The sequence below is a fragment of the Armigeres subalbatus genome, chromosome 1 (genome assembly GCF_024139115.2).
Source record: "Armigeres subalbatus isolate Guangzhou_Male chromosome 1, GZ_Asu_2, whole genome shotgun sequence".
Taxonomy (NCBI): Eukaryota; Metazoa; Arthropoda; class Insecta; order Diptera; family Culicidae; genus Armigeres; species Armigeres subalbatus.
The window spans coordinates 128,498,590-128,522,430 of record NC_085139.1 but is presented as its reverse complement, the minus strand read 5'-3'; the positions used below and the strand labels follow the sequence as shown (position 1 = coordinate 128,522,430).

Below are 23,841 nucleotides of genomic sequence, written 5' to 3'. Positions count from 1 at the left end.
TGACCATTTCTAAGCTCCTTCTATTATTCTGGTTTAGAGTTCACACACACGTCTGATTTGCTTGGTAGACACGTCTGATTTGTTTTGCTCTGTTTCTGGCTATCCGACTATATTTCATTTGTGTTATTTAAAAGACAATTGCTTTGTGGGGTTGCTCGCCTTTTCCTAACCAACAAAGCCAGTTCGAAATTAAACGTTATTTTATGTTCTGTCATCACGATAGTTATTCCACTGGGTTTCTTCCTTCTCGATTTGTATGGACTGTGAATAAGATGTTTCCTTGACTGAGTATGAGAGCTACACTTAATTAAAGAGAAACACACGGGTACTGTAGTTTTCCTGTCAACTGAGGTTGCATTTTTTCCATTTCCATAACGAATATGCAGTAAAAAAAAAATTTACTAATTCAATCTATTTATAATATTCGGAGACAACAGTACTTGCAATAGATAAGGATTTCTATTGTAAATAAAACCAACATATTTCATACTGATTACATACCTACATGAATCACATTGTGACTATAATTAGTTACTCCATTTGGCTTGTTGAAATGGAAAAGACTCATATTATGTTAATGTGTGATCCATGACAGTGGAGTCAATGTAAATCATATAAATACTTATCCGAGATAAATAACAATTTTGGAGACTTGATACACAAACAAAATCAATTAGATTACGAAGTACAAATTTAAACTATGACCCAAGCTCCTGGCAGTTTTCAATGCATCGTAATCTTTTCAAATAAAATAAAACATTGAATCAACCTCAATTTTTGAGTTCGAGTTATAATGAGATGTACTACCGAAAATTTAATCATGAAAGATCGAATTCTCAAAAGGCTGAATGGGCAGCGTATTTTCAAATGAAGTTACTACACGAATCGCTTTGAAATTTCAGATTTGTTTCACATCTTAAATTTGGCAGCCTCAAAAGCATTCAATTTCAGCTTTATTAGGATATCTTTTTAATGTAAAAATACTCCAACAGCTTGACCACAGACAAAAAGACTTCTAATAATACGCATACAACAAGCGATAAAGTGGCATATTATTATCAAAGATCGTGACAGAACGCTTTTCTATTATTGCACACTTATCAGTATTTTCTCGGGTTTACTGAAGAACTCAATAGATGCTAACTCTTTCGCCTTATTACGGACAAATACGTGATTGAAATGAAGGAATCATGTAATCATATGCCTTATTCCTGGCAAATGTGTATTTTTAAAGGAGTATTAGGTATGGTAAAATTCAAGTTAACTGGGTTGGGGGTTTGGACATAACCCCCCCCCCCCAGAGACGAAATTTTTAGAAAATTTTGTTTTTAGATGAAAAAAAAAATGTTCAGGACCCCCCCCCCCCAGACCAACTTTCTGGCTACGCCAATGGGCTTCTCCTTATCTGACTACGGCGGACATGTAATATTTTCCACATATTCCGTGGTTTCAGAAGAATTGAATTACTTCGCCTTATACCGGACCCTTCCATTCTAAAGGTGTTCTTCCAATATATTGTATTGAACAAAAGAGACTATTCAATAGTCATCATGTTCTTATGTTTCATACTAATAGACTTTGTTAACAATTTGGAATTGAAAACAATTGGTAAAGTTTTTGTTGTTTAGGAGGGGTTTAATCGACTGCAGTTGCAGAGTTTGTTTATCACGAGTATTCTAATGAAAAACTGTGAAAACAGTTTAACATCTACCCATTGCGAAAAAGAAATATTAACACCATGAATGTTTTCTTCACTCAAGTACCAAATTGCAATTTGGCACATGTTTGAAAATGTCAAAATTGTATCCGAAAAATAAACCGTAAATTTATCAACATGATTTTTGACGGTAAAAATTGTTTTAATGAGATATGCCTCTAGTGACGGATAACTACGCCAGGTAGTTAGCGAGCTAATCGTTTTTTCACAAAAAATATGTTGAAGGATTTTACCCGACTTTATAGTGTGTGCCAAAAATGTTTGCCTTAGCGAAATTTGATTGTTATTCACACGAGTCAATGTCTGTATATTGTTATTATTCGATAAGGAAAGCTAAGCTTTAATCCTATAGACCATCCCTAATGATAATGTACAATTTAAATGAAATGATAATATGAACAATAGTACAGTGATTTGCTCTCTTTCAGTCCTGACGTTCCAACTGAATACACGATTTTGATCATTTTGTTTGAACTTCTCCTTGATATTGTTATATTAGCATATGAAGCTAACATAGTTCTCAAGAAAAAGATCAGAAGAACTAAACTGTCACTCCACTATAATGTTTGCCCACTGCATTCTTACCAGTGGAAACGGCGGAACTTGTGTCCTCTACTGTCGGTTTAAGCGCAAATAGAATATATTAGTTTGCTTTTATTTCACTTCCCTTGTTTTGCTGTTGTTGCGTTGTTTTCGACTGCTGCTCCACCGGACACATGGTCATTCCGGTGGCACTGGTAGTGACCGTCGCCGATGACGTTGGCGACGATGATTGTGTTGTGGTGAGGGTGGCAATCGTTGAGGCAACATCGGCGAACACAACCGCTAGCGGAAACCGCTTTTGGCAACTTTTCTTAAATGCATCTATTTGTTCCTCAGTTACACTTCCGAAAAAGTTCGATTTCAATAGCAGTAACACTTTTGTCGCATCCTGTGAAAGAAAAAAAAAAGTATACATGAATATTAGACGAACAATACAATAGCAAACCGATGCACCATAGGGGCAAAGGCAAATGGACAGACCTTCAGCAAACGGGAAATTGCACCCAACTTGCATTTGGTATTGCAGCCAAGAAGGGATCCCACTGAGGAAAGAGTCTTCCTTGACTTGACTTGACCACCATTCAATGCAATTAACATATAGGTCTTACCTCTAATGTCACTGTTTTAAGATCTGCACTAGTAAGCAATTTAATCGCTTCGTCTTGTCTCTTTTCGTTCAGTTGGTACATCACCTTCGCCACTACGTATCTCGCTTCGGCATTGTCACGGTTCGCTGCAAGATAGCCATCATTGATCGCAGCGGCGGATTTCGATTCTCCGAAAAGCTTTACCCGTTCCCGATCGATGACCATTTTCACGGTTTCTTCCAGCTCATTGCCAGCTGTTTTACTTTCCAGAATCTTGAAAAATCTGATCACACAATTATGCAACGTTGGATTGGTGGGGTCAATAGCGTGCGCCCGTTTCAGTGATTGCAGCATTAACAGCAGCTTGCCTCGGCGGTAGTAAATTTCAAACGCCATTAAATGTGTTTCGATACTTTCTTTGGCAAGCTGTTGAAGCGGGCGGAGGAACTCGACGGCTTTTTCGAGAGGATCTTCCGGACGGGCTAGTTTATCCGGTATCAACTCGTCCAGCTGAGGCGCTTCCGGATCTCCATCTTGATTCGGATTACGTTGCTTGTTGTGTTGTTCTTTCTTCTGGTTCGCTTGAGCAGCTTGAGCATTTTCCTGTTCAGCCTTTTTCTTTGCTGCCTTGCGTTGCTTGTTGCGCAACTTCTTCAGTTCTGATGGGGGTAAGTTTTCTGAAACAATATTAACAGCATTAAAAACATAAAGTTTAAAATGTTTGTAAATTGTATTTCATGTTCGTCTATGATATCATTTTTATGGGACTAGATATAGTGGAAGATACATAGGATAATCGAATGAAAAGAAATAGATAATAAAACAGTGTCGTTAAAAGCAGTAGAAAAAAACAATAAATAAAAAAGAAAGAAAATCAATAAAACTTTTTGTTGAAAAATCAATGAATTTATAAAGCAAAAGTAAATAATCAAGTCCTTACCAATATCAAGTTCTTCTTCGGCAGATTCGGCCGGAAGCGGTTTATCAAAAAGGCGAAGGTAGACCTATAACAGTCGATTCATTAGTAAAGAAAACTTAGGCAAAGTATCATTCTACCAACCTCTATAGCGCATTTGGCTGCCTTAAAGTAAAAAGGATGCCTTCGTAACACATCCTCTAACCGTAGCAAGCCCACATATGACCGGAGTGTCATTTTACGCATGCAGTACGTATGGAAGTCGAACTGGTCTTCAATGATTTCGGAGAAATGCCGGTCGATCTCGTGACACTTTTTCAGCGCTTCTCCCCACTTTTCTAACCGGCGATAGGATAGGGCACACTCCGTTTGGAACCACATGCACTGCATCTCGTTGAGATTTTCCATGGCTGAGACACCCTCTCGTGTGAACTTGGCGCAAATTTCCTCTGCTTCCTTAATTTGATTGGCACGTAGCATGTACTTTGCACACTTAGAATTGATATACCGATCGGCCGTATCGAGACTTTGAGCTTCGTCCATCCATTTGACCGCTTCGAGAACATCGCCAGCGTGTTTGTAGATGCGGCCCTTGGTGACGAAAAGCTCTATCAATGTTGGAGTATGATCGATGGCAGCGTTAATGAAATCCAGAGCTTTTTCCGATTCACGCAGATGATCGTAGTGCTGCGCTAGATAGAAAAGTGTCCACAGTAATGCAGACGCTGGCTCTTTGGGTAATTTTTGTTCCTTGTCTACAGGAGAAAAGAAACCGCTGCTAGTCAAATTTTGATGATAACCTTCGACCAGCTCCGTTATAACGCGGACTTTTTTCTCATCCTGATACAGTGAGCGCAGGTTAACGAAAAGCGGTGGAACACCTTTCCGAAGATTTCTTCGGAGATGTTCGTCAATGAGTGTACGGAACGCGTCATCTTGGGCTACATCCAATGGCAATCGTTTTGCACAAAATGATTGCGGATACTCAGTTTGAATTTGCTGGTATGCTGCAATCTGCTCGGAACTATTCTTGACTTGTAGTGCCTTCAGATATTGCTCATAATAGGCGATATTCTCCGGATTACGTTTGATCAGATCCTTATAAACTCCAACGGCGTCCTCGTAGCGATTGAGCTTAAGGCACAATTCACCCATAGTCTCTTTCACAGCGAGTGTGTCAAGTATTTGCGATTGGTACTTATGCAGATGCAGGAGAGCTTTCTCGTAATTACCCGATTCTTGAATCACTTGGTTCTGGTATAGAAGTAGTTCACTATGTTTGTAGTCATATGTTTCCTGGAAATGTTTCTCATTAGTAAAGGTTTATGAATGGATCTTTATTTGATAGTGTATACATACCACTGTTTGCGAGGCTCGGAACGTCTCCAGAATGTTCATAGCGGTTTCAAAATCTCCCAACAGGTGATAACTCATGGCGAACCCGATCCACGAAGCATGCTGCGAGGGACGCAACTTGAACAGATGGTGCCGGGTATCCCGGTAGCCTTCCAGATCGCGCATCTGTATCTGCAGCAATGACAGATCACGCAAGATTTGAATGTTATCCTTTTCCCACTTGAGCGCATTCCGGTAGCACTTAATGGCTTCTTCGTACTTTTTGTCTGACCGCTGCAGCAGACCGTACACGTGCCAGCAAACGTGCGATTTCAGATCATTGCGCAAACCCCGTCGAACGTAGTCATAGGCCTCCTCCTTCCGTCCAAGACAGTTCAGCGTAAGACCTTTCATTGCCAGTGTTTCGCCATGTTCGGTAAATTTCGGATTAGTAAGGATCTGCTTCGCCAGTTTCAGCCCATTTTTGTATTGCTTCATTTCGTAACATTTCTGGGGAAGGAAAAAAACAATGTATTAGGTACGTTTTGAAATGAAGTCCTTGTCAGTCTAAAGTGAATTCAGTCATAAGATTCCAAAGGGTGATGTCAAAATCAGTATAATAGACTTCAATGCAAAGATTGAATCCGACAATTTGAACTACGAGAGCAATGTAGTCTTGGAGAAATGAGCAAAAACAGATAGCTGTTCGCAGAGTTCTTTGGTAGCAAATTGCAACTTGCAACGACATTATTATTATTATTATTTATTCAGACTAAGGCCGAAGTGGCCTGTGCGGTATTTAAGAGTCATCTCCATTCGGCTCGGTCCATGGCTACACGTCGCCAACCACGCAGTCTACGGAGGGTCCGCAAGTCATCTTCCACCTGATCGATCCACCTTGCCCGCTGCGCACCTCGCCTTCTTGTGCCCGTCGGATCGTTGTCGAGAACCATTTTCACCGGGTTACTGTCCGACATTCTGGCTACGTGCCCGGCCCATCGCAGTCGTCCGATTTTCGCGGTGTGAACGATGGATGGTTCTCCCAACAGCTGATGCAATTCGTGGTTCATTCGCCTCCTCCACATACCGTCCGCCATCTGCACCCCACCATAGATGGTACACAGCACTTTTCTTTCGAAAACTCCAAGTGCGCGTTGGTCCTCCACGAGCATCGTCCAGGTCTCGTGTCCGTAGAGGACTACCGGTCTAATTAGCGTTTTGTAGATTGTCAGTTTGGTACGGCGGCGAACTCTATTCGATCGGAGCGTCTTGCGGAGTCCAAAGTACGTACGATTTCCAGCCACTATGCGTCTCCGAATTTCTCTGCTGGTGTCATTTTCGGCAGTCACCAGTGAGCCCAAGTACACAAATTCTTCTACCACCTCGATTTCGTCACCACCGATGCAAACTCGCGGTGGGTGGCTCACATTGTCTTCTCTTGAACCTCTTCCTATCATGTACTTCGTCTTCGACGTGTTGATGACTAGTCCGATCCGCTTAGCTTCCCTCTTCAGTCTGATGTAGGCTTCCTCCATCTTCTCAAAGTTACGTGCCATAATAACTATGTCGTCGGCGAAACCAAATAGCTGGACGGACTTATTGAAAATTGTACCACTCGTGTTAATCCCTGCTCTTCGTATTACACCTTCCAAAGCGATGTTGAATAGCAAACACGAAAGACCATCACCTTGCCGTAACCCTCTGCGGGTTTCGAAGGGACTCGAGAATGCCCCTGAAACTCGAACTACGCACATCACCCGATCCATCGTCGCTTTGATCAACCGTGTCAGTTTACCCGGAAAACCGTGTTCGTGCTGCCATAGCTGGTCCCGATCGATTGTATCATATGCGGCTTTGAAGTCGATGAATAGATGATGTGTGGGCACGTTGTATTCGCGGCATTTCTGCAGTACTTGGCGAATGGCAAACACCTGGTCCGTGGTGGAGCGTTCGCCCATAAAACCCGCCTGGTACTGCCCCACGAACTCCCTTGCAGTTGGTGCTAGTCGACGGCATAAAATTTGGGAGAGTACCTTGTAGGCGGCGTTCAGCAATGTGATTGCGCGGTAGTTGCTACAATCCAGCTTATCGCCCTTTTTGTAGATGGGAAACACGACACCTTCCATCCACTCCTGCGGCAAAACTTCCTCCTCCCAAATCTTGGTAATGACCCAGTGCAGCGCTCTAGCCAGTGCCTCACCACCGTGTTTAAATAGCTCTCCTGGTAGTTGGTCAACCCCAGGGGCTTTGTTGTTCTTGAGCCGGCCAATCTCCTCCTTGATTTCCTGGAGATCCGGAGCCGGTAGAATTATGTCCTGCGCGCGTTCTCCCAGGTCCATCACCATACCGCCATCTTCGTCTGCCACATCGCCATTCAGGTGTTCTTCGTAGTGCTGCCGCCACCTTTGGATCACCTCACGCTCGTTCGTAAGAAGGTTCCCGTTTATGTCCTTACACATATCGGGCTATGGCACGTGGCCCTTACGTGAACGGTTTAACTTCTCATAGAACTTTCGTGTGTTATTAGCGCGGTACAGTTGCTCCGTTTCTTCACGGTCTCGATCTTCCTGCTGGCGCTTTTTCCTCCGGAAAATCGAGTTTTGTCTGTTCCGCGCCTGTTTATATCGTGCCTCGTTCGCCCTCGTGCGGTGTTGCAGCAATCTCGCCCATGCTGCATTCTTCTCTTCCACTAACTGCTCACATTCGCCGTCATACCAGTCGTTTCTCTGATCCGGGGGCACCGTGCCAAGTGCAGCGGTTGCGGTGCTACCAATGGCGGATCGAATATCTCTCCAGCCATCTTCAAGAGATGCTGCGCCTAGCTGCTCTTCCGTTGGGAGTGCCACTTCCAGCTGCTGCGCGTATTCTTGGGCTAGTCTACCGTCTTGTAGCCGCCCAATGTTAAGCCGCGGCGTCCGACTTCGACGCGTGTTGTACACCGTCGAGAGTTTTGAGCGCAGGCATACTGCAACGAGGTAGTGGTTGGATTCAATATTCGCACTGCGGTAAGTGCGGACGTTCGTGATGTCGGAGAAGAATTTACCGTCGATTAGAACGTGGTCGATTTGGTTTTCCGTTTCTTGGTTAGGTGATCTCCATGTGGCCTTGTGGATATTTTTGCGGGGAAAGAAGGTGCTTCGGACTACCATTCCGCGGGAGGCTGCGAAGTTTATGCATCGTTGGCCGTTGTCATTCGATACGGTGTGCAGACTATCTGGTCCGATGACCGGTCTATACATTTCCTCCTTCCTACCTGTGCGTTCATGTCACCGATGACGATTTTAACGTCCCGCAGTGGGCATCCATCGTATGTCTGCTCCAGCTGTGCGTAGAACGCTTCTTTCTCGTCGTCGGGTCTCCCTTCGTGTGGGCAGTGCACGTTGATGATGCTATAGTTGAAGAAACGGCCTTTAATCCTCAGCTTGCACATCCTTGCGTTGATTGGCTGCCACCCAATCACGCGTTGGCGCATCTTACCCAGCACTATGAAGCCGGTTCCCAGCTCGTTGGTGGTGCCACAGCTTTGGTAGAAGGTAGCCGCTCGATGCCCGCTTTTCCACACTTTCTGTCCTGTCCAGCAAATCTCCTGCAGCGCCACGACGTCGAAGTTGCGGGGATGTAATTCATCGTAGATCATCCTGTCGCAACCTGCGAAACCTAGCGACTTGCAATTCCATGTTCCAAGCTTCCAATCGTGATCCTGTATTCGTCGCCTAGGTCTTTGCCGATTATATCGAGTCGCATTATCTCTTATATTGTTCGTAATGATTGGTTTTCTAGGCGGCTTATTGGGCCTGCGCAAACCTCCTGTCTCGTCGGAGGGCCGTCGTGTCAGGGCTGTTTAGCGTCCCACCTAACACCAGGACTTGGGCTTGTGCGCTTTGAGCGGCACACGGTCGCTTTGGTGGAGCCTACTTGCGGATACATGCAGCTTTTTATAGAGGTTTAACAGGGCCCACTGTCAAACCCCACCACATCCTAGGCAAGCCCCACAACTCGCAGATGGCCTGGGGAGGGATCGTCAAGCCCTTGGACATAGTCCCTGCTGCCCACAACGCTGCAACGACATGGTGATCAGGAAATTGTTCTCCCCTCATTAACCAGTTCCAAAGGTCACGTGATGAAAATAGAATTGGTCATATCTGCATTAGCCATAAATTGAAACGGAGCCTCCTTGATGATTGGAAAAAGGGGGAGCGAAGAGCCACAAACAATATAAAATATTGTAATCGAAAGAGAATAATTCTAATTATTAGAGGCATTTGAAATTTACAGTGAGGTGATCCAAAAAATGTGGAGTTGTGTGATGATTTTTAAGCCACTTTGGTATAAATTTATATATAAAATATTTACCAAGACAAAGCTTCGGTTTTTTGGGGTTTTTCGACCATCGCAACAAATTTGCAACTTCTTCTCGACGACGAGACTAACATTCCTATCTTCAATGAAAGCTCAACTGATCTAAAAGCAATACGTTTTTTCCTAGGTGATTTTTCAAGAAAAAAGCCCTAAAAATGGTCAATTTGTGCAAGCCAATTTTTCTGACCCAAAACAGAAGCGGTAAGACGCGCGGCTACAAAGCAAGACCATGCTGAGGGTGGCTGGGTTCGATTCCCGGTGCCGGTCTAGACAATTTTAGGGTTGCAAATTGTCTTGACTTTCCTGGGCATAAAAATATCGTTTTGCCTCATGATATACGAATGCAAAAATGGTAACCTGGCTAAGAAACCTCGCGATTAATAACTGTGGAAGTGCTTAATGAACTTAATGGCTTAATGGCTCTGTTCCAGTGTGGGGATGTAATGCCAATAAGAAGAAGAAGAATTTGGAAAAATTATACCATGTTTTTAAATGGATATTAACAGGGGAAGTCCATATGTTAAAATGGCATTTTGCATAATGCCATTTAGCATAAAGCCATTTGGCATAACGACATAAATGTCTAAAGGCCATTTGGCATAATTCGGTACTGATTTGCGATTTGGGCGTAAATTATTTTGTAAACAAACATTGGAAGGCGAATTCCTGCTAAAGCAAGCATTTCTTGAGCAAACCACGGTATGTATCCAACAGAATAGGCTTATTAGTTTTGGAGAAAAATGATTGCAGTCTACGGAATCCGTGAAATTTGTTTACAATATAAGTTACGCCCAAATCGCAAATCGGTCCCGAATTGTTAAACAGATGTATCAAATGCAGTGGGTCGTTTGGCAGGCTATTAACATCCCAATGTTTGGCCCATCGCCAGATCGTATAGCCAAGATGTCCCCGGCTATATTTTTTCATACTGCGTTTCAATGATGATAGAACTATGTCTATTGATGATGATGACAGCGCGCTTATTGCCGTTTAGCATAACGACCATTTGGAACATTGCCCACAACAAAAAAGTTTTTACTTATGAAAGAAGTATGTATTTGCCCGAAATAAGGCAAAACAGTAGAAGACTACTTATTTAAAAGTATGCATTTGGTTAGAATAAGGCAAAAGAATAGATGACGCTTTCTTATAAAGTACGCATTTGCCCGGAAAAAAGACAAGAGCTGATGAACCTTCCTTGAAAAGAACTCAGATACATTTGTCAGGAATAAAGCAAAAGAGTAACAATTGTTTAATCGTGTTCGATTGGATCATACAGATTACTCCTATTCTAGATTTGAACAATAGTTGGACATGTTGAAACCACACAAATTACAAAAATTATTAAAAGCTCTAAGGCAAGAGCTAAAGGGATTATTGTATCCGTACGTTGTTCGGTAGGTTGGGACATCGAGTTAATCAGCGTGACGCAGGCTATGGTTAGGTATGCTCAACTGTACATCCACGAGCAAGTCCGGACAGCCTATGTTACTGCTGATGATGTCAAACATTACAAGTCTTCTGAAGTTTAGTCGTCTAGTTAAGAGTAATTCCATGTCGATTAGCTGACATCGGGTTCTATAGTCAGGTAAGTGCATTGGATCGTTCCACGGCAGGTGCCGATGAGCGAACCGATGAACTGTTTTTGAACTCGTTCAATGCGATTCACTTGGGTCGTATGGTACAGCGTCCAAATATGGGCAGCACATTATAAAATACTCCTCACAACGCCCAAGTCACGAATCGACGAAACACGCATCCGCAAAGTATAGCTGCACGAAAAAAAATATTGCAGTCGAAACTACCATTCCGAGGGTTATTTTAAGAATATGCACCGACGATTTTCAGCAATAACAAACCCGTTTGATTTTACCATGTGCGCAGTAAAAATCAACTGTGGCCCATGCGAAACGTTGTCACATGAACTGAAACAGTGGTGAATTTCTCTGAAATTATGGTAAAATTTACTGAAATTTCATGGTAGTTTTAAAAACAGAGCGTAGTCTACAAAATAGTAGTTTTACCCTGGGTGCTGCGGATAGAGCCGCTTTTCTGCTCTCAAGCGAGTAGAGGGATGTTTTGAAATCAATCCCATAAGCAAAATTATTTTGCAGTTACTTGACTGTCAAACATTTCCCGCTCTTCGATTTTCTCTTTCCATGCTGCATGAGGGTGCCCAAATACGCGAGACTCTACATGACTTTACGATGGTTTACATACATTCCTGCTCCAATCAACTGTTGAATGTCGTGAAAATTTGTAACGAGTGCTTTTTAATTGCATTCTTACTATTTTTTCCCTAGAAATATAATATAAACATATTTGTTACAAAGAATACAAAACTTAAGCTAAATTTATTTTCATTTTTTTCCCGAATAATAACAATACTTCTCAATATAGGATCTGAAACGAACATAACCACAATCATCAATGTTTGGCTCCGGCACAATAGAAAAGTTTGGCTTCAGTTTGACAACCAAATCGATTCTATTCGCACCACCCAGGTTTTACCACGGATTTTTTTTCTGTGTGTACATTATTGGGGATATGATTCGGCAGAAGGTGATTACTTTACATTTCACTACATTCACGCTCATTCCGTTTTCATCGCACCAACGGCGGAGTACGTCAATACCAGTTTGTAGAGCAACACAATCCAGCAAAGAGTGAATTACTCTGAAAATTTTGAGGTCGTCAGCGTACAGAAGCTTCACAGAGGTAAGGCGATTGGTCATACACATTGATATACACAATAAACAGTAAAGGTGGTAACCCGAGGTAATGTTGAAAGTCCTAGACTGTGAGGCATCAACACGAACGAAAGCCGTTTAAGACGAATTAAGTACTCTCCATTTAATTCCACCAGTTAATTTTCGATATCTTTGCAGATACGTATTTCGACCACAACTGTGTGGTCGAAATACGTATCTGCAAAGATATCGAAAATTTACTGGTGGAATTAAATGGAGAGTACTTAATTCGTCTTAGACGGTTGAATATAGGGCTGTATGCAAATATCGATAAAATCGATAATATCGATATTATCGGATGAAATTTATCGATATGATAGCCGATATCTTTCAGCTCGAATATCGCCGATATCGATAAATCTCTGTAATCGATTTAAAAAATGATGCCAATTAAATCAACTATAAAACACTAGCTCACTTACTACATCCATTAAAACATATGTAGCAAGTCCATTACATTCTTTAAATGTCCATTGTGTCTGGTGTTGAGAATATAGACTCATCAGGATGACGGAGGTCCTTCTCTTAGCAGCACCATTCAAACCGTTTTGGTTGCTGCAAATCAAATGTGACCCAATTCAGTTGCATATAGGTAACATAAAACTCTATACCACATGTGTGTTGCTCGGGTCGTAGCTTGGTTGGGAAAGCACATGTCTAACATACTGGGTTACCCTCCAATACATTTTCGGAACTAAATTTTTCACATGTTGTGCAATTTCACTAAGCTTCCCAAGTAACATTATAAGTTTTATAACGCTCTTGAAGACCACAATCTACTCTACAAGAGTGTTATAAAACCAGCATAAAACCAAAATGTTACTAGGGTTGTTATCAAACTAGTAATTAATTTCCAATCCAGGTGGTAAATATCCGGAAAATATTCAATTAACTTTGATTAAACCATGAAACATTTTATGCCTTGGGAAGGCGAAATACGTGAACGAAAAAGCTTACAAAAATCTTGACAGGAACTCTTAAATCATTCAGAATAAACCACATGCGGGGAAAGTTCTTTAATAAAAATAATTGTTGTTTGCGATGTTGTTACCGGAATGAATAAGAACGACTAAAATCTTCATCCAAAAAAAAAATGGTGACGAAATATAGTCACAAACGTGATAAAATCGGGGGTGAACTAAATCAGGTCAAAATTGTTTTTTTTTTTAATTTATCGGATATCGATCCGATATCCGATATTTTCAAACCCGATATATCGCCGATACCGATATAACACCAAATGAATATCGCCGATATCGATAAATCTTCAATGTGCACAGCCCTAGTTGAATACATTCCACTAAAAGAACTAAATATATTTTTCTGACGAACGAAAGCCTTTCTGCCAGTCAGGTATGACATTATCCAATCTGCTATCCATTCAGGGAAACCCAAGTGGCGTAACTTTGCAACGGCATGTTGGTGAGGTACAGTGTCGAAAGCTTTCGATTAATCTATGTATACGGAGTCCACCTGATTGCGCTTCTCGACTTTACGGAAGAGCTTGTACTAGAACGTTGAGGAAGAAAACCGTGCTGATGAATCGAAATGAATGGTTTAACAGCAGATAACAAAACTTTATGAACTAATGATTCAAGAAGTTTTCCCACACAACAAAGAATGGAAACTTCACGGTAATTATGAACTTTGCGCAAACTTCCAGAATTGAGAATTGGTATCATCGTTGCTGTTTTCCATAGTCCAGGGAACGTTTTTTTCACTTAACGATCTGTTGAAAAGTAGTGTTAGTGGAGCCGCTAGTGATTCAGCACAGGCTTTCAGCAGTAAAGATGTTTGTTAGGCCATTAACTCCGGCACCTTTTGAAGCATCTAAATCGCAAAGAGCTTTCATCACTTCTTGATCGGAGAACAGAAAGGGCGCGAGGTCAATACCGTGCGGTAGAACATTCGAAAAACTACCTGGGTAGGTTTTGCGGAGGGTTCGCATTGAACACACTCTAAAAATAGTCGGCGAAGAGGTTCGCAGCTTCATCAGATGTGGTTGCTGGAGTGTCGCCATAAACAGCATTGTCTTTTGCGATTTGATAAATCTCCAAAACCTGGACGGATTATTTTTAAGATTTGATTGGAGGTCGTTTATATATCTACGGTAACTGGCATCGAGATGGTCGTTATAAGAGGTTTCTACCTGATGGAGGAAAACTCTGTTCCCGTCAGTTTTGTTGGCAATGTACCGTTTGCGTAGCTTCCTCAATCTGTTGCGCATGTTTCTGTGCTCAGCATTCCACCAATGCTGTTTTTTTACACCTCAATTAATGCGATGACGGCGAGGAGCTATTAAGTGCAATATTTCGTACAGCCTGTCGTAAAACAGCAGTACGTTAGCATCTACTGAGTGCTGGAAACGATGTAGTACGCAGTACGTTAGCATCTACTGAGTCTAACGATCTACTAACGATGACTCCAGTCAACCGCAGAAAGCTTTGTATTAAGTGAAGTAGTATCGCACCGCCGCAAGTCGTAATCCATGGGATGTTCCTAGTTTAGAAAAAAATTCTACTCAGTGAATCCAGCAGTCGACTCTCTATGAATGTCTTGAATACATTGTTTATCAATAAATGCCTAGCTAGCTAAATGTAAGCGTGGCTACGACTCATCGTCACAGGAAACGCATTAGAAAAGTATTGCCGAAAAGAAGAGAACTCACATCATTATCACTGATGAAAAAGGCCTCTGCCTGACTGCACTACCATTCAAGGCTCCAAGACACGATGTCCGTTGGATTACATACACCTGCGTTAAGGTCACTCCTGACAGAATCCAAGTTTCAAAGTGCTCGCGTTTTCGGGGGCACACCACTCTTCTTCTTCTTTCTTTCACGAGTTGTCATAACTCGCGTTGATGATGGGCCAGTGACAAGGACTATATGCCCAGTGGTTCTTTTTATCAGTTCACAGAACCGAAGCGCACTCGAGCGTTTTTATGTACCCGATGCGAAATTTTTCAAAGATCTAGTTTGCACTGTCTAACGAATTTTACTATTTCTTTATATAAAGTAATATTTTTTGTTTTAAATATTTCTTTTAAACTAGTGTATGCACAATCGAAGCTGTATTGCATTCTCTCTAGCCCGTATCGTGGGCATTCCAGGATGAGATGTTCCGCTGTTTCATCCACGTCACACCATTCGCATTTTGGACTGTCGGCAATTTTCATTCGGGCTAGCCACACCTTGGCGTAGTTATGCCCCGTCATTAATCTATTCAGCAACCTTATGTCTTTCCCTTTCAACTCCTTTCCAAAAAACCATGGATCTTCAGTTATTTCCTGTTGTATCTGATAGAATTCCTTTCCTTTTTCTTCGGAATATGCTTTGTACCAATTCGTTGATTTCTGTTTCATTTCAATTTTCAGGTTTACGTAGACGTCTTTTAGGAACAGATCGTGATCCAACATTGTTGCCGTCTGGTCCAGACCGGCTCGTGCCAACTTGTCCGCAATTTCATTCCCGGTAATCCCTACATGGCTGGGAATCCACTGGAATGAAATTCCCCATTTCCTTGCTGCCTCGTTGATCTCTACCAATATTGTTTCTGCGATTTTTGATTCCGAAGCGTCTGTGAGCATGTTACATGCTGTCATTGAATCCGTGAATACCACATAATGGTATAGCTGATTAGCTTCAACAATCTCCATTGCTATTCTCAGAGCTTGAAGCTCTGCAGAGGTAATGCTGGTATTCCATTTCAACCTATAGCAGTATTTCATTTTTTTGGTTTCTACGTAAACTCCAATACCACAGGTCACATTTTCTTTTGAAGCATCTGTAAAGATTCTTCCTCGTCCAGCATATTTCCCATTCATCACACACAGAGCAGCCTGCTTTAGTTTTATTGGTGGAATATCCTTCTTCGATCCAACGATGCCATCCAACGTAGAACATATATCTACACTTCCTGGCGTTGAAACGATGTTCGGCATGATTTTGTTGTAGAGTTCTCGGTTTTGTTGATAGATTTTCTCTTGATAAGACAGTTTACCATCATCTTCATCGTCTATTGCAGAAGCATATTTTAGCTGTTCAGCTACAATGTTCGTTTTTTCAAAACATCTGGCTATGGTTTTTCCTGTGATGTATTCTAACCGGTATTCTAGACGATGTTGTCCAGCTATAGCAGTTAGAGCATTAATGGGTGTGCTTCGAGTGCATCCCGTGGCTCTTCTCAGGCATTGATTATTCGTAATATCCAGTTTTTTGCGATTGGTTTGTCTTGCATTATATGTTACCGAGCATCCGTATTCGATAGTGCTTCGGATAAGTGCATTATATATGTTCACAATGGTTTGGGGATGGCTTCCATTTTTTATTCCACATATGACCTTCAACATGTTTAGTCGATCGTTCATTTTTGCTCGGGTCTCATTGATGTGTTGCCCGAAACTCAGGTAACGGTCAAACGTCACTCCGAGATAACGATGACTTTTCACTGTCTCGATCGGGCTGCCATTCAAGTCAACAGGTAGCGTGTTGTTGTTGTTCGTAAACAGAATTATTTTTGTTTTTTCCGCGTTTATTGTGAAATTTAGTTCCTGCACTCTTTCACTGAACTGATCGACCGCTTCTTGCACTTTTTCCTTCAGCAAATTGGTATTTTTTGCTTTGACAATTATACCAAAATCGTCCGCAAACTGTACCAGTATAACATCCTCTCCTAAGTCGTCATGAAGCTTGGCGGTGTACAGGTTGAAGAGCGTCGGCGAGAGTACATCCCCTTGGGGGAGCCCGTTACTGATTGTCCTAGAGACAGATCCTGTTCTCAACTGCATCACCATCCGACGGTTACGAAGGAAACCAGTAATCCAGACAATAATTTCGTTGGGAATCAGGTATGCACTAAGAATTTCTTCTAATTTATCGGTTTTGACCGCATTGAACGCATTCGACAAGTCAATACAGACCAATGCAGTTACATAGCCATCTCTTTTGTTTTGCTTGATGCAATTTACTACATATGTTAGACAAATATTTGTGGACACACCTTTTCTGAAACCGAAAGAAGTTAGTGGAAGAATCTTCCGCTGTTCAATGAAGTCTTGGAGCCTGTGTAGTACCGCTGTATTGGCGACTTTTGTCAGTGTTGGCACCAATGATATAGGGCGTTTTCCCGAGACCGTGTTTGGGTCTTTACCAGGCTTTGGTATCGCCACCACAATTATAGTTTTTAGCGTGTCTAATAGATAGCCATTCTTCCACATGTTATTCAGGTCCGCCACTACATTTATTGTTGCCGCCGGACTTAGCGATCTCAACATTTCGTACGTAATTCGGTCTCCCCCGGGGGCGGAATGTTTTTTCTTGCTGTTCAAAATTTCGATCCATTTGTTTGTATCTAACAGATCATAACTCGCTGCGACGCCATAGCCTTGCTGTGGGTGGCCGTCTGTTATTCCAAAATGGACATCCATGAAGTTCTCCGCCAGATCCTTATCCTCCCACAACACATTATTTTCTTTGCGAAATGTTTTCCCAGTCAAGCGTCCAATTTTTCTCCACAGTTCCTTAGATGTACAAAAGGGATTCACTTCGTCTGGGAATTCCTGTATTTTCTTCGATACTTCTTGTCGCTTTGCCCTCTGGAATGCGGCAGCTTTCTTCTTGAAATTTATCAGCGTCCTCTCGTTCGATGTTTTGTTGAACTCCCTGCGTGCGGCACACTTTTCCTTCCATGCATTATCTACGTTCTCAGACCACCAGAATTTTGGTACTTTTTTGTCCTTTCTACGATTTGACTTATTTACCACCTTAGCTGTTCTGAGTAAATCATTCACGTTTTGTACATCACTCCCATCCAAGTTGGACAATTCTCCAAGAATCGCCTTGGTGTTATACACGTAGCGCGAGTTTCCTTTCGGGACGCCTGTGCTGAATGCTGTCTCAACTGCCAAATGATGGCTTCCGATACTGAAGTCCAGTACTTTCCATTTGAGGTCCATATACATAGCTGGTGAACAAAAGGTCACGTCGATTGCTGTCGCTTTCTGGTTTAACTGCACTGGAATAAAGGTATGTGATCCGTCATTTAGAAGAAGAAGATTCTCATCATTGATCAACTGCATTAAAATTTCTCCTCTTTTGTCGGTTATTTCGTTGCCCCAACCGGAGTGGTGGGCATTCAAATCTCCTCCGATAACGATCCTTCGGAAGGATCGAAGTGAGACGAATATATTTGAAATATCGTCTTCAAACGTCGCATTTGGAATCGATGGGCTTACGTATAACGACACCAGAACAATGTCGATAGTAGCTACTCTCAATGCCACGACTTGTGTAAAGTCAGATACTGTGGGTAGTTGAATTTTAAAATAGTTGAAGCAGTCTTTAAGCAGTATGGCTACTCCTCCGTAGTTATCATACCGAGAATGATTCAGTTGATGGTAACCTGATATCCGATACTTAATACTGTTTTCCAGCGCATCTTGCGTCCACGTTTCAGATAACAGAGCTACGTCATAGTCAGCTGCTGTTAATACTCTTTGTAGTTCACTCTTGTTACTGTGTAGGCTTTGAACATTACATTGTATGATCTTCAGTTCGTTATTTGCTCGATCGAAGGTGATCAAATGATTGTTCTAGATAGATCGAAGCACTGCTTCGAAATATCTTTAAATTTCTCCTCTACGTCGGCAGGTAGTCCCTGATCCATAAACATTGAATAGAACCTTATCACCTGTTCTTGGAACCGTAGGTTTACTTGTTCGGTAGTCTTTTCAGATACTTCCTTCATCATCTTGGCGACATCCTCATCCGTTGTTTTATGTGGATTGTTTAGACCAACACCGTTTCTTGATGCTGCTCCTGTTTGGGACCCGGACTCTTTTGTTGAATCCTCCGCTTCTGAATCTCCGTTTGATTTCGGTCGTTTGATTCCTTTCTTTTTGTTCTTCTCGTTGGCTTGTTTTGGTTTCCAAAGCTTTACCGCCGGTTTGATGGATTCACGCGGAATGTTCGACTTTTGCCATTGCTTCCTCAGATTGTCAGCATTCGCCTCCACGGTTTCCGCAAGACTTGGGAACTCTTGTATGTTCGACAGAAGCTCAAATGGGTTCTGGCTGAACATAGGCACCTGATCGCGCGCTTCGATGTAGGTAAGATTTCTCTTAGCTCTCAGCTCGTTGATGTTTTGTTGTCTCTTCCTTTCTGGGCAAACACCTTCCGTTGCCGTATGCTTCGCTGATTTACATTTAGCGCATTTCACCGGATTATCGCAACTGTCGTAGTCCTCCTCATCATCATGTTGCTCGCTGCATTTGTTACAACGACGCGCTCCTCTGCAGTTCGTTGTTCTGTGTCCGAATCGCAAACACTTTTCACAGAGGTCCACTTTCCTTACAAATGTCAGCACTTTCGCCGGGCAGTCAAACAGCTTGACACGATCCGGCAGTTGATTCGAGCGGAATGTAACACTGACTCGGGCCAATGGAATCCTTTCATTGTTGGCAAACCGATGTAATCGGCTCACCCGGAGAATCGGAAATTCGGAATCAAGTCCACTTTTTATGTCGTCCTCCGACAAGTCAACTGGTACCCCAGCAATTACACCGGTCATCGATACCAAATGGCTTGGTACATAAGCCTTGTAGGTGACGTTCGAGTTAACCTTCTCTACTAGTAGGTTGGCTTTGAGGAAATTGTTGATAATCACCATCACTTTGAAGCGTCCGACGTACTTCATATCTATGATATGACCGCGAATTCCATCGATTTTCCGAAGCATGGCACCGACTGAGAATTTGTTGATATTTCCATTTTTCCCACGCAGTTCTACATAGACCCTGTATGGAGCTGCGTCTGTGAGATTGTAGGTGATGTTTTCCCACTGCTGGTTGCCCGCATGGCTGAAGTTACTCCTACGTCACGATCTAATTGCGAGGAGAACCTAGCGGCTCCTTCGGAACCAGATGGTTCCTGCATTTTGCACTTAACCTCACTTCTACACTTTTTTCTTTCTTCCCCTATAACAAAATGGCTGCCTTATAGCAGCGGCGTCCTTTCGCCAAATCAATTTCTATTTGCACTACTTCCCCGTAATAATTTTCACTGCACTATTAGCTTCCTCTTATTTTCTTTAACGATTTAACACTTTCTAATTTTTTCCGTTTTCTTTTCCCGCTATTTAACACAACCGATTCTCAAGACAAGATCAAAATCGACCGATGCACAGCAATAGCCAACGAAGAATGTGCTGCTGATGGCACACCACTCGATACGGAAGCAACGCACAACTGTCATTTTTATTTTTTCACGCATGCTGCGACGCAGCAAAGCTGAATCAACAAAAATGACAGTTGTCCGCCGCCTCCGTATCGAGTGGTGTGCCCCCGAAAACGCGAGCACTTTGAAACTTGGATTCTGTCAGGAGTGACCTTAAATCAGTGCGTCAATGCTAGATTTGCGTAATTTGCGTTTGATCATAGTCCGTGCTGTGCCCTTATTCCGTTCACCTAAGACAATGAACTACGTCTAAAAACTTAAAAAAATAGCATTTGAAACATTTGATTTCATGGAGATGTTAATAATATCAGGCATAATTTTTCTCAGAAATTCATCTTTTCATTCATTATTATTCCAAATAAAAAACTTAAAATATTATTATCTTTCAATTTTAAAATACAATAAATGATATTTCCTTAGTTTAGCCAAGTTGGCTGTTTTTTTGTTTCATTTATCATTTGAGTTCAACATGAGCAGTAGCATTAGGTACCAAAGATAAGGACAGATACGGTTCACTATCGTAGTTTTCCACTTTATCATCAACGTAATTTTAACTTGAGCCTAGATACTAGGCCTGTAATTTTGACCTGAATCTCGCAAAACAATGTCTCTGTTTGTTTGGAATTGTTCGTATCGCTGTTTCGTTCAAATTAAATATTCGTTTAGTATTCTTTAAAACACCGAAAACCCTACTTCTTCAAAGTATTCACGGATTTCGGTAAAACATAATCTTATTTGTAGCTCAAAGACGGCAGTATTATGATAGTGGACTCGAAACTCGCCAAGAAATATCCGGATCAAGCTATAAGAACAAGAACGCCAGAATAAAATGGGTTGTGCGTTTGAAACTGTCTGTGTTCTTCGGAAACCCTTTCCTAACATTGTCCAGCAACCACTTGACAATAATTCGTTATTAACCATCAACTGAAAAAAACTGCGTTTTCCCGGCATGAGTTGAAAAACGTTCCCATAACCGTTTTGCGTAGGGTCGTAAACGGAGTTCCTTTCGGTTTAAATGCTTGCAGGATAGAATTTCTAAAGTTCATCATTCGTACGGCTTCCTTCATGTACGATGTACCTTTTCTTACTCATAGATTATATTCTCACAAATGGAATTTTCGGAATCCATTATCTAAACCCGAAGAACGGAATAAGGAACGAGTTGATTTAAATGTACCCTTATTCCGGTCAAAATATTTTTCACTTTCCAGCATTTTATATCAGTAAAATACAGACAACGATTAGGTATTACACTACAATATTACCTGTTATATCATGTTATGCTGCTTTGTTTCAAATTCAGGGCAAATGTTCAACTAAAAATGCTTAAATATTTTGACAGACGTTCTTAGCAAGTGGGTTAATGGAAACAGTCAAAATGGCGCCTGCAGTGACGACCAACACATTTTGTTGAAATGTTAACTCTTAATAGCTAAAAAATGACGCTGTTTTTCATTTAATTTCATTAATACATAACCATAGAAAAGTACAAAAATATACAAAAATTCTTCATTATTTATTATTTTGTCTTGCGTGAACGGAATTAGGCGCTGATTGGAATAAGGACACAGCACGGTAGTTTGTCAATAATTCATTCAAGAAACTGAATTTCAAAATGTGTTGTACGGTGTACTTTTAGTGCAAAGGTTTTTCTACAACTCTACCTATAATGGTTCGTTGTAAGGATTCAACAAATAACGGAGTTATAGCGCTAGTTGCAGCAATTTAAACTAAATTATTAGAATTTTGTCATCATTTAGTCTAAGTTACTGAAATTATAGCTATAAGGTACACTGGGGGAAGTGGAAAAGGAAAAATCGATAGTGCATGTTCGAATTAGTGTAAAACCAATTTAAATGATCTAAATGCATTCAATCAAAATGGGCTATCAAAAACAGTCAATTTTGCATCAACTGTGTGATAATTCATACCATTTTAGTTGATTGAAGTTGATGGAAAAAGATTTAAAAATTAGGAGTTGTTTTTCCACATAACCCAGAGGGATGGGGTAAGTGGAAAACCCATGTTACCTTGACCTTCAATTGTGATGAGTAGTTACATATAACAAAAATCAAAACGGTAATTGCTCTGCGTATCTTTTGTTGAATAATTTCATTGGCTTAACGGAATAGGTCCCAAGGAATTCTCGTGATAGCTAGTGGAGGGCTGGTTTTGCCTTCTCGAGCATTAAGTATACGTAAAATCTATACTTTCGCCCCAAAGATGAACTTTTCATAGGAAAAATGGGGCTTACAGGTTTATAAACTAATCAACTTAGTTGAACGAATTGAGATGATGTCTGTGTGTGCGTGTTTGTATGTATGTGTGTGCGCAAAACACGTACAAAATTATCTCCTATTTTTAAGCACTTGTCCTTAACCAATTTGTTCGCACAAAAAATTGCATTCAACTGCAAAACTTGCTAAAAATATAAATGAATGTGCATTATGGAATATATTCACCTACCAGTGCTATTTTTTTCATTCTCATAGATTTTTTTCATATGTAAAACATGTGAAAGGCATTAATACCGATAGGTGGATTGATCAGGCGTTTTCTTATGTACATTAGTCCAATTACCACTGAAATCACAATGATAACAAAGAAGGAACATATTAAGATTCACAGCTATCCAAATAAACCCTGGAGGGAAGGAAAAAATTGCGTGATCAGAACATTTTCCACTTCCCCCGCAGTGTTTGATACCAGGGGTAAGTGTAAAATCTTTGAATTATTTGCTTTCGTGGAAATAACCACTACAAATTGAATGGGATTAGTTTAATTGTATTGTAATAGTCACCTGTGATATAAATTCACTTGAAAAAGGGACAATTGGTGCAAATAAAATGTGATTTTATGAATGGAAAAATCAACTTTTCGCGAAACCTAAAATGACAGTTCAAGCGTTAACCGTGTTAGTGTATGTATTATACAAATTTTAATATAGCATTAGTGTGGGCATCAAAGTATAATCTTGCTCAATGTTATGGTGTAGTAAAAACTGTAAAGTATGTACAATTCCAATTTTTCGAGTCGATTTTTACACTTACCCCCTTTTTCCACTTCCCCCAGTGTACCTTAACTCTGTTACTAGTGGAATTCCAACAACGAATCATAAGGCAGAGTTGCAGAAAAACCTTCGCACTAGAAGTCCACCATACAACACATTTTGAAATTCCACTTTTGGAATGAGTTATTTACAAACTACTAAATGATCGAAAGCGAATTACTAAATGATCGCCCATCGCGTCAAGATCCGAGGGGAGGGACTTCGATATGGACCTTTTTTTTCAAGAGTTGACCAGTTGTAGTCTTAATAGACTGTTATCAAGGCTGGGCTCTCCATGTGATACACAATACTAGCAGACGACTCAAGCTATGTTGCTCACTAGGTCACTGCG

The 23,841-nt window shown here is 41.3% G+C and overlaps 1 protein-coding gene across 1 annotated transcript in view; it reads right to left on the bottom strand.

The window, feature by feature from the left end:
* Nucleotides 1–23,841, bottom strand: part of LOC134205120 (N-alpha-acetyltransferase 15, NatA auxiliary subunit) — a 44,188-nt gene continuing 20,347 nt past the window's right edge. Inside the window, exons 2-6 of the mRNA XM_062680064.1 lie at nucleotides 5,123–5,608; nucleotides 3,908–5,059; nucleotides 3,788–3,851; nucleotides 2,869–3,524; nucleotides 1–2,648 (exon numbers count right to left, since the gene is read on the bottom strand). Of these exons, the coding sequence (XP_062536048.1) occupies nucleotides 2,361–2,648; nucleotides 2,869–3,524; nucleotides 3,788–3,851; nucleotides 3,908–5,059; nucleotides 5,123–5,608 (2,646 nt within the window). The 3' untranslated portion in view covers nucleotides 1–2,360. The remainder of the gene's footprint in view (nucleotides 2,649–2,868; nucleotides 3,525–3,787; nucleotides 3,852–3,907; nucleotides 5,060–5,122; nucleotides 5,609–23,841) is intronic.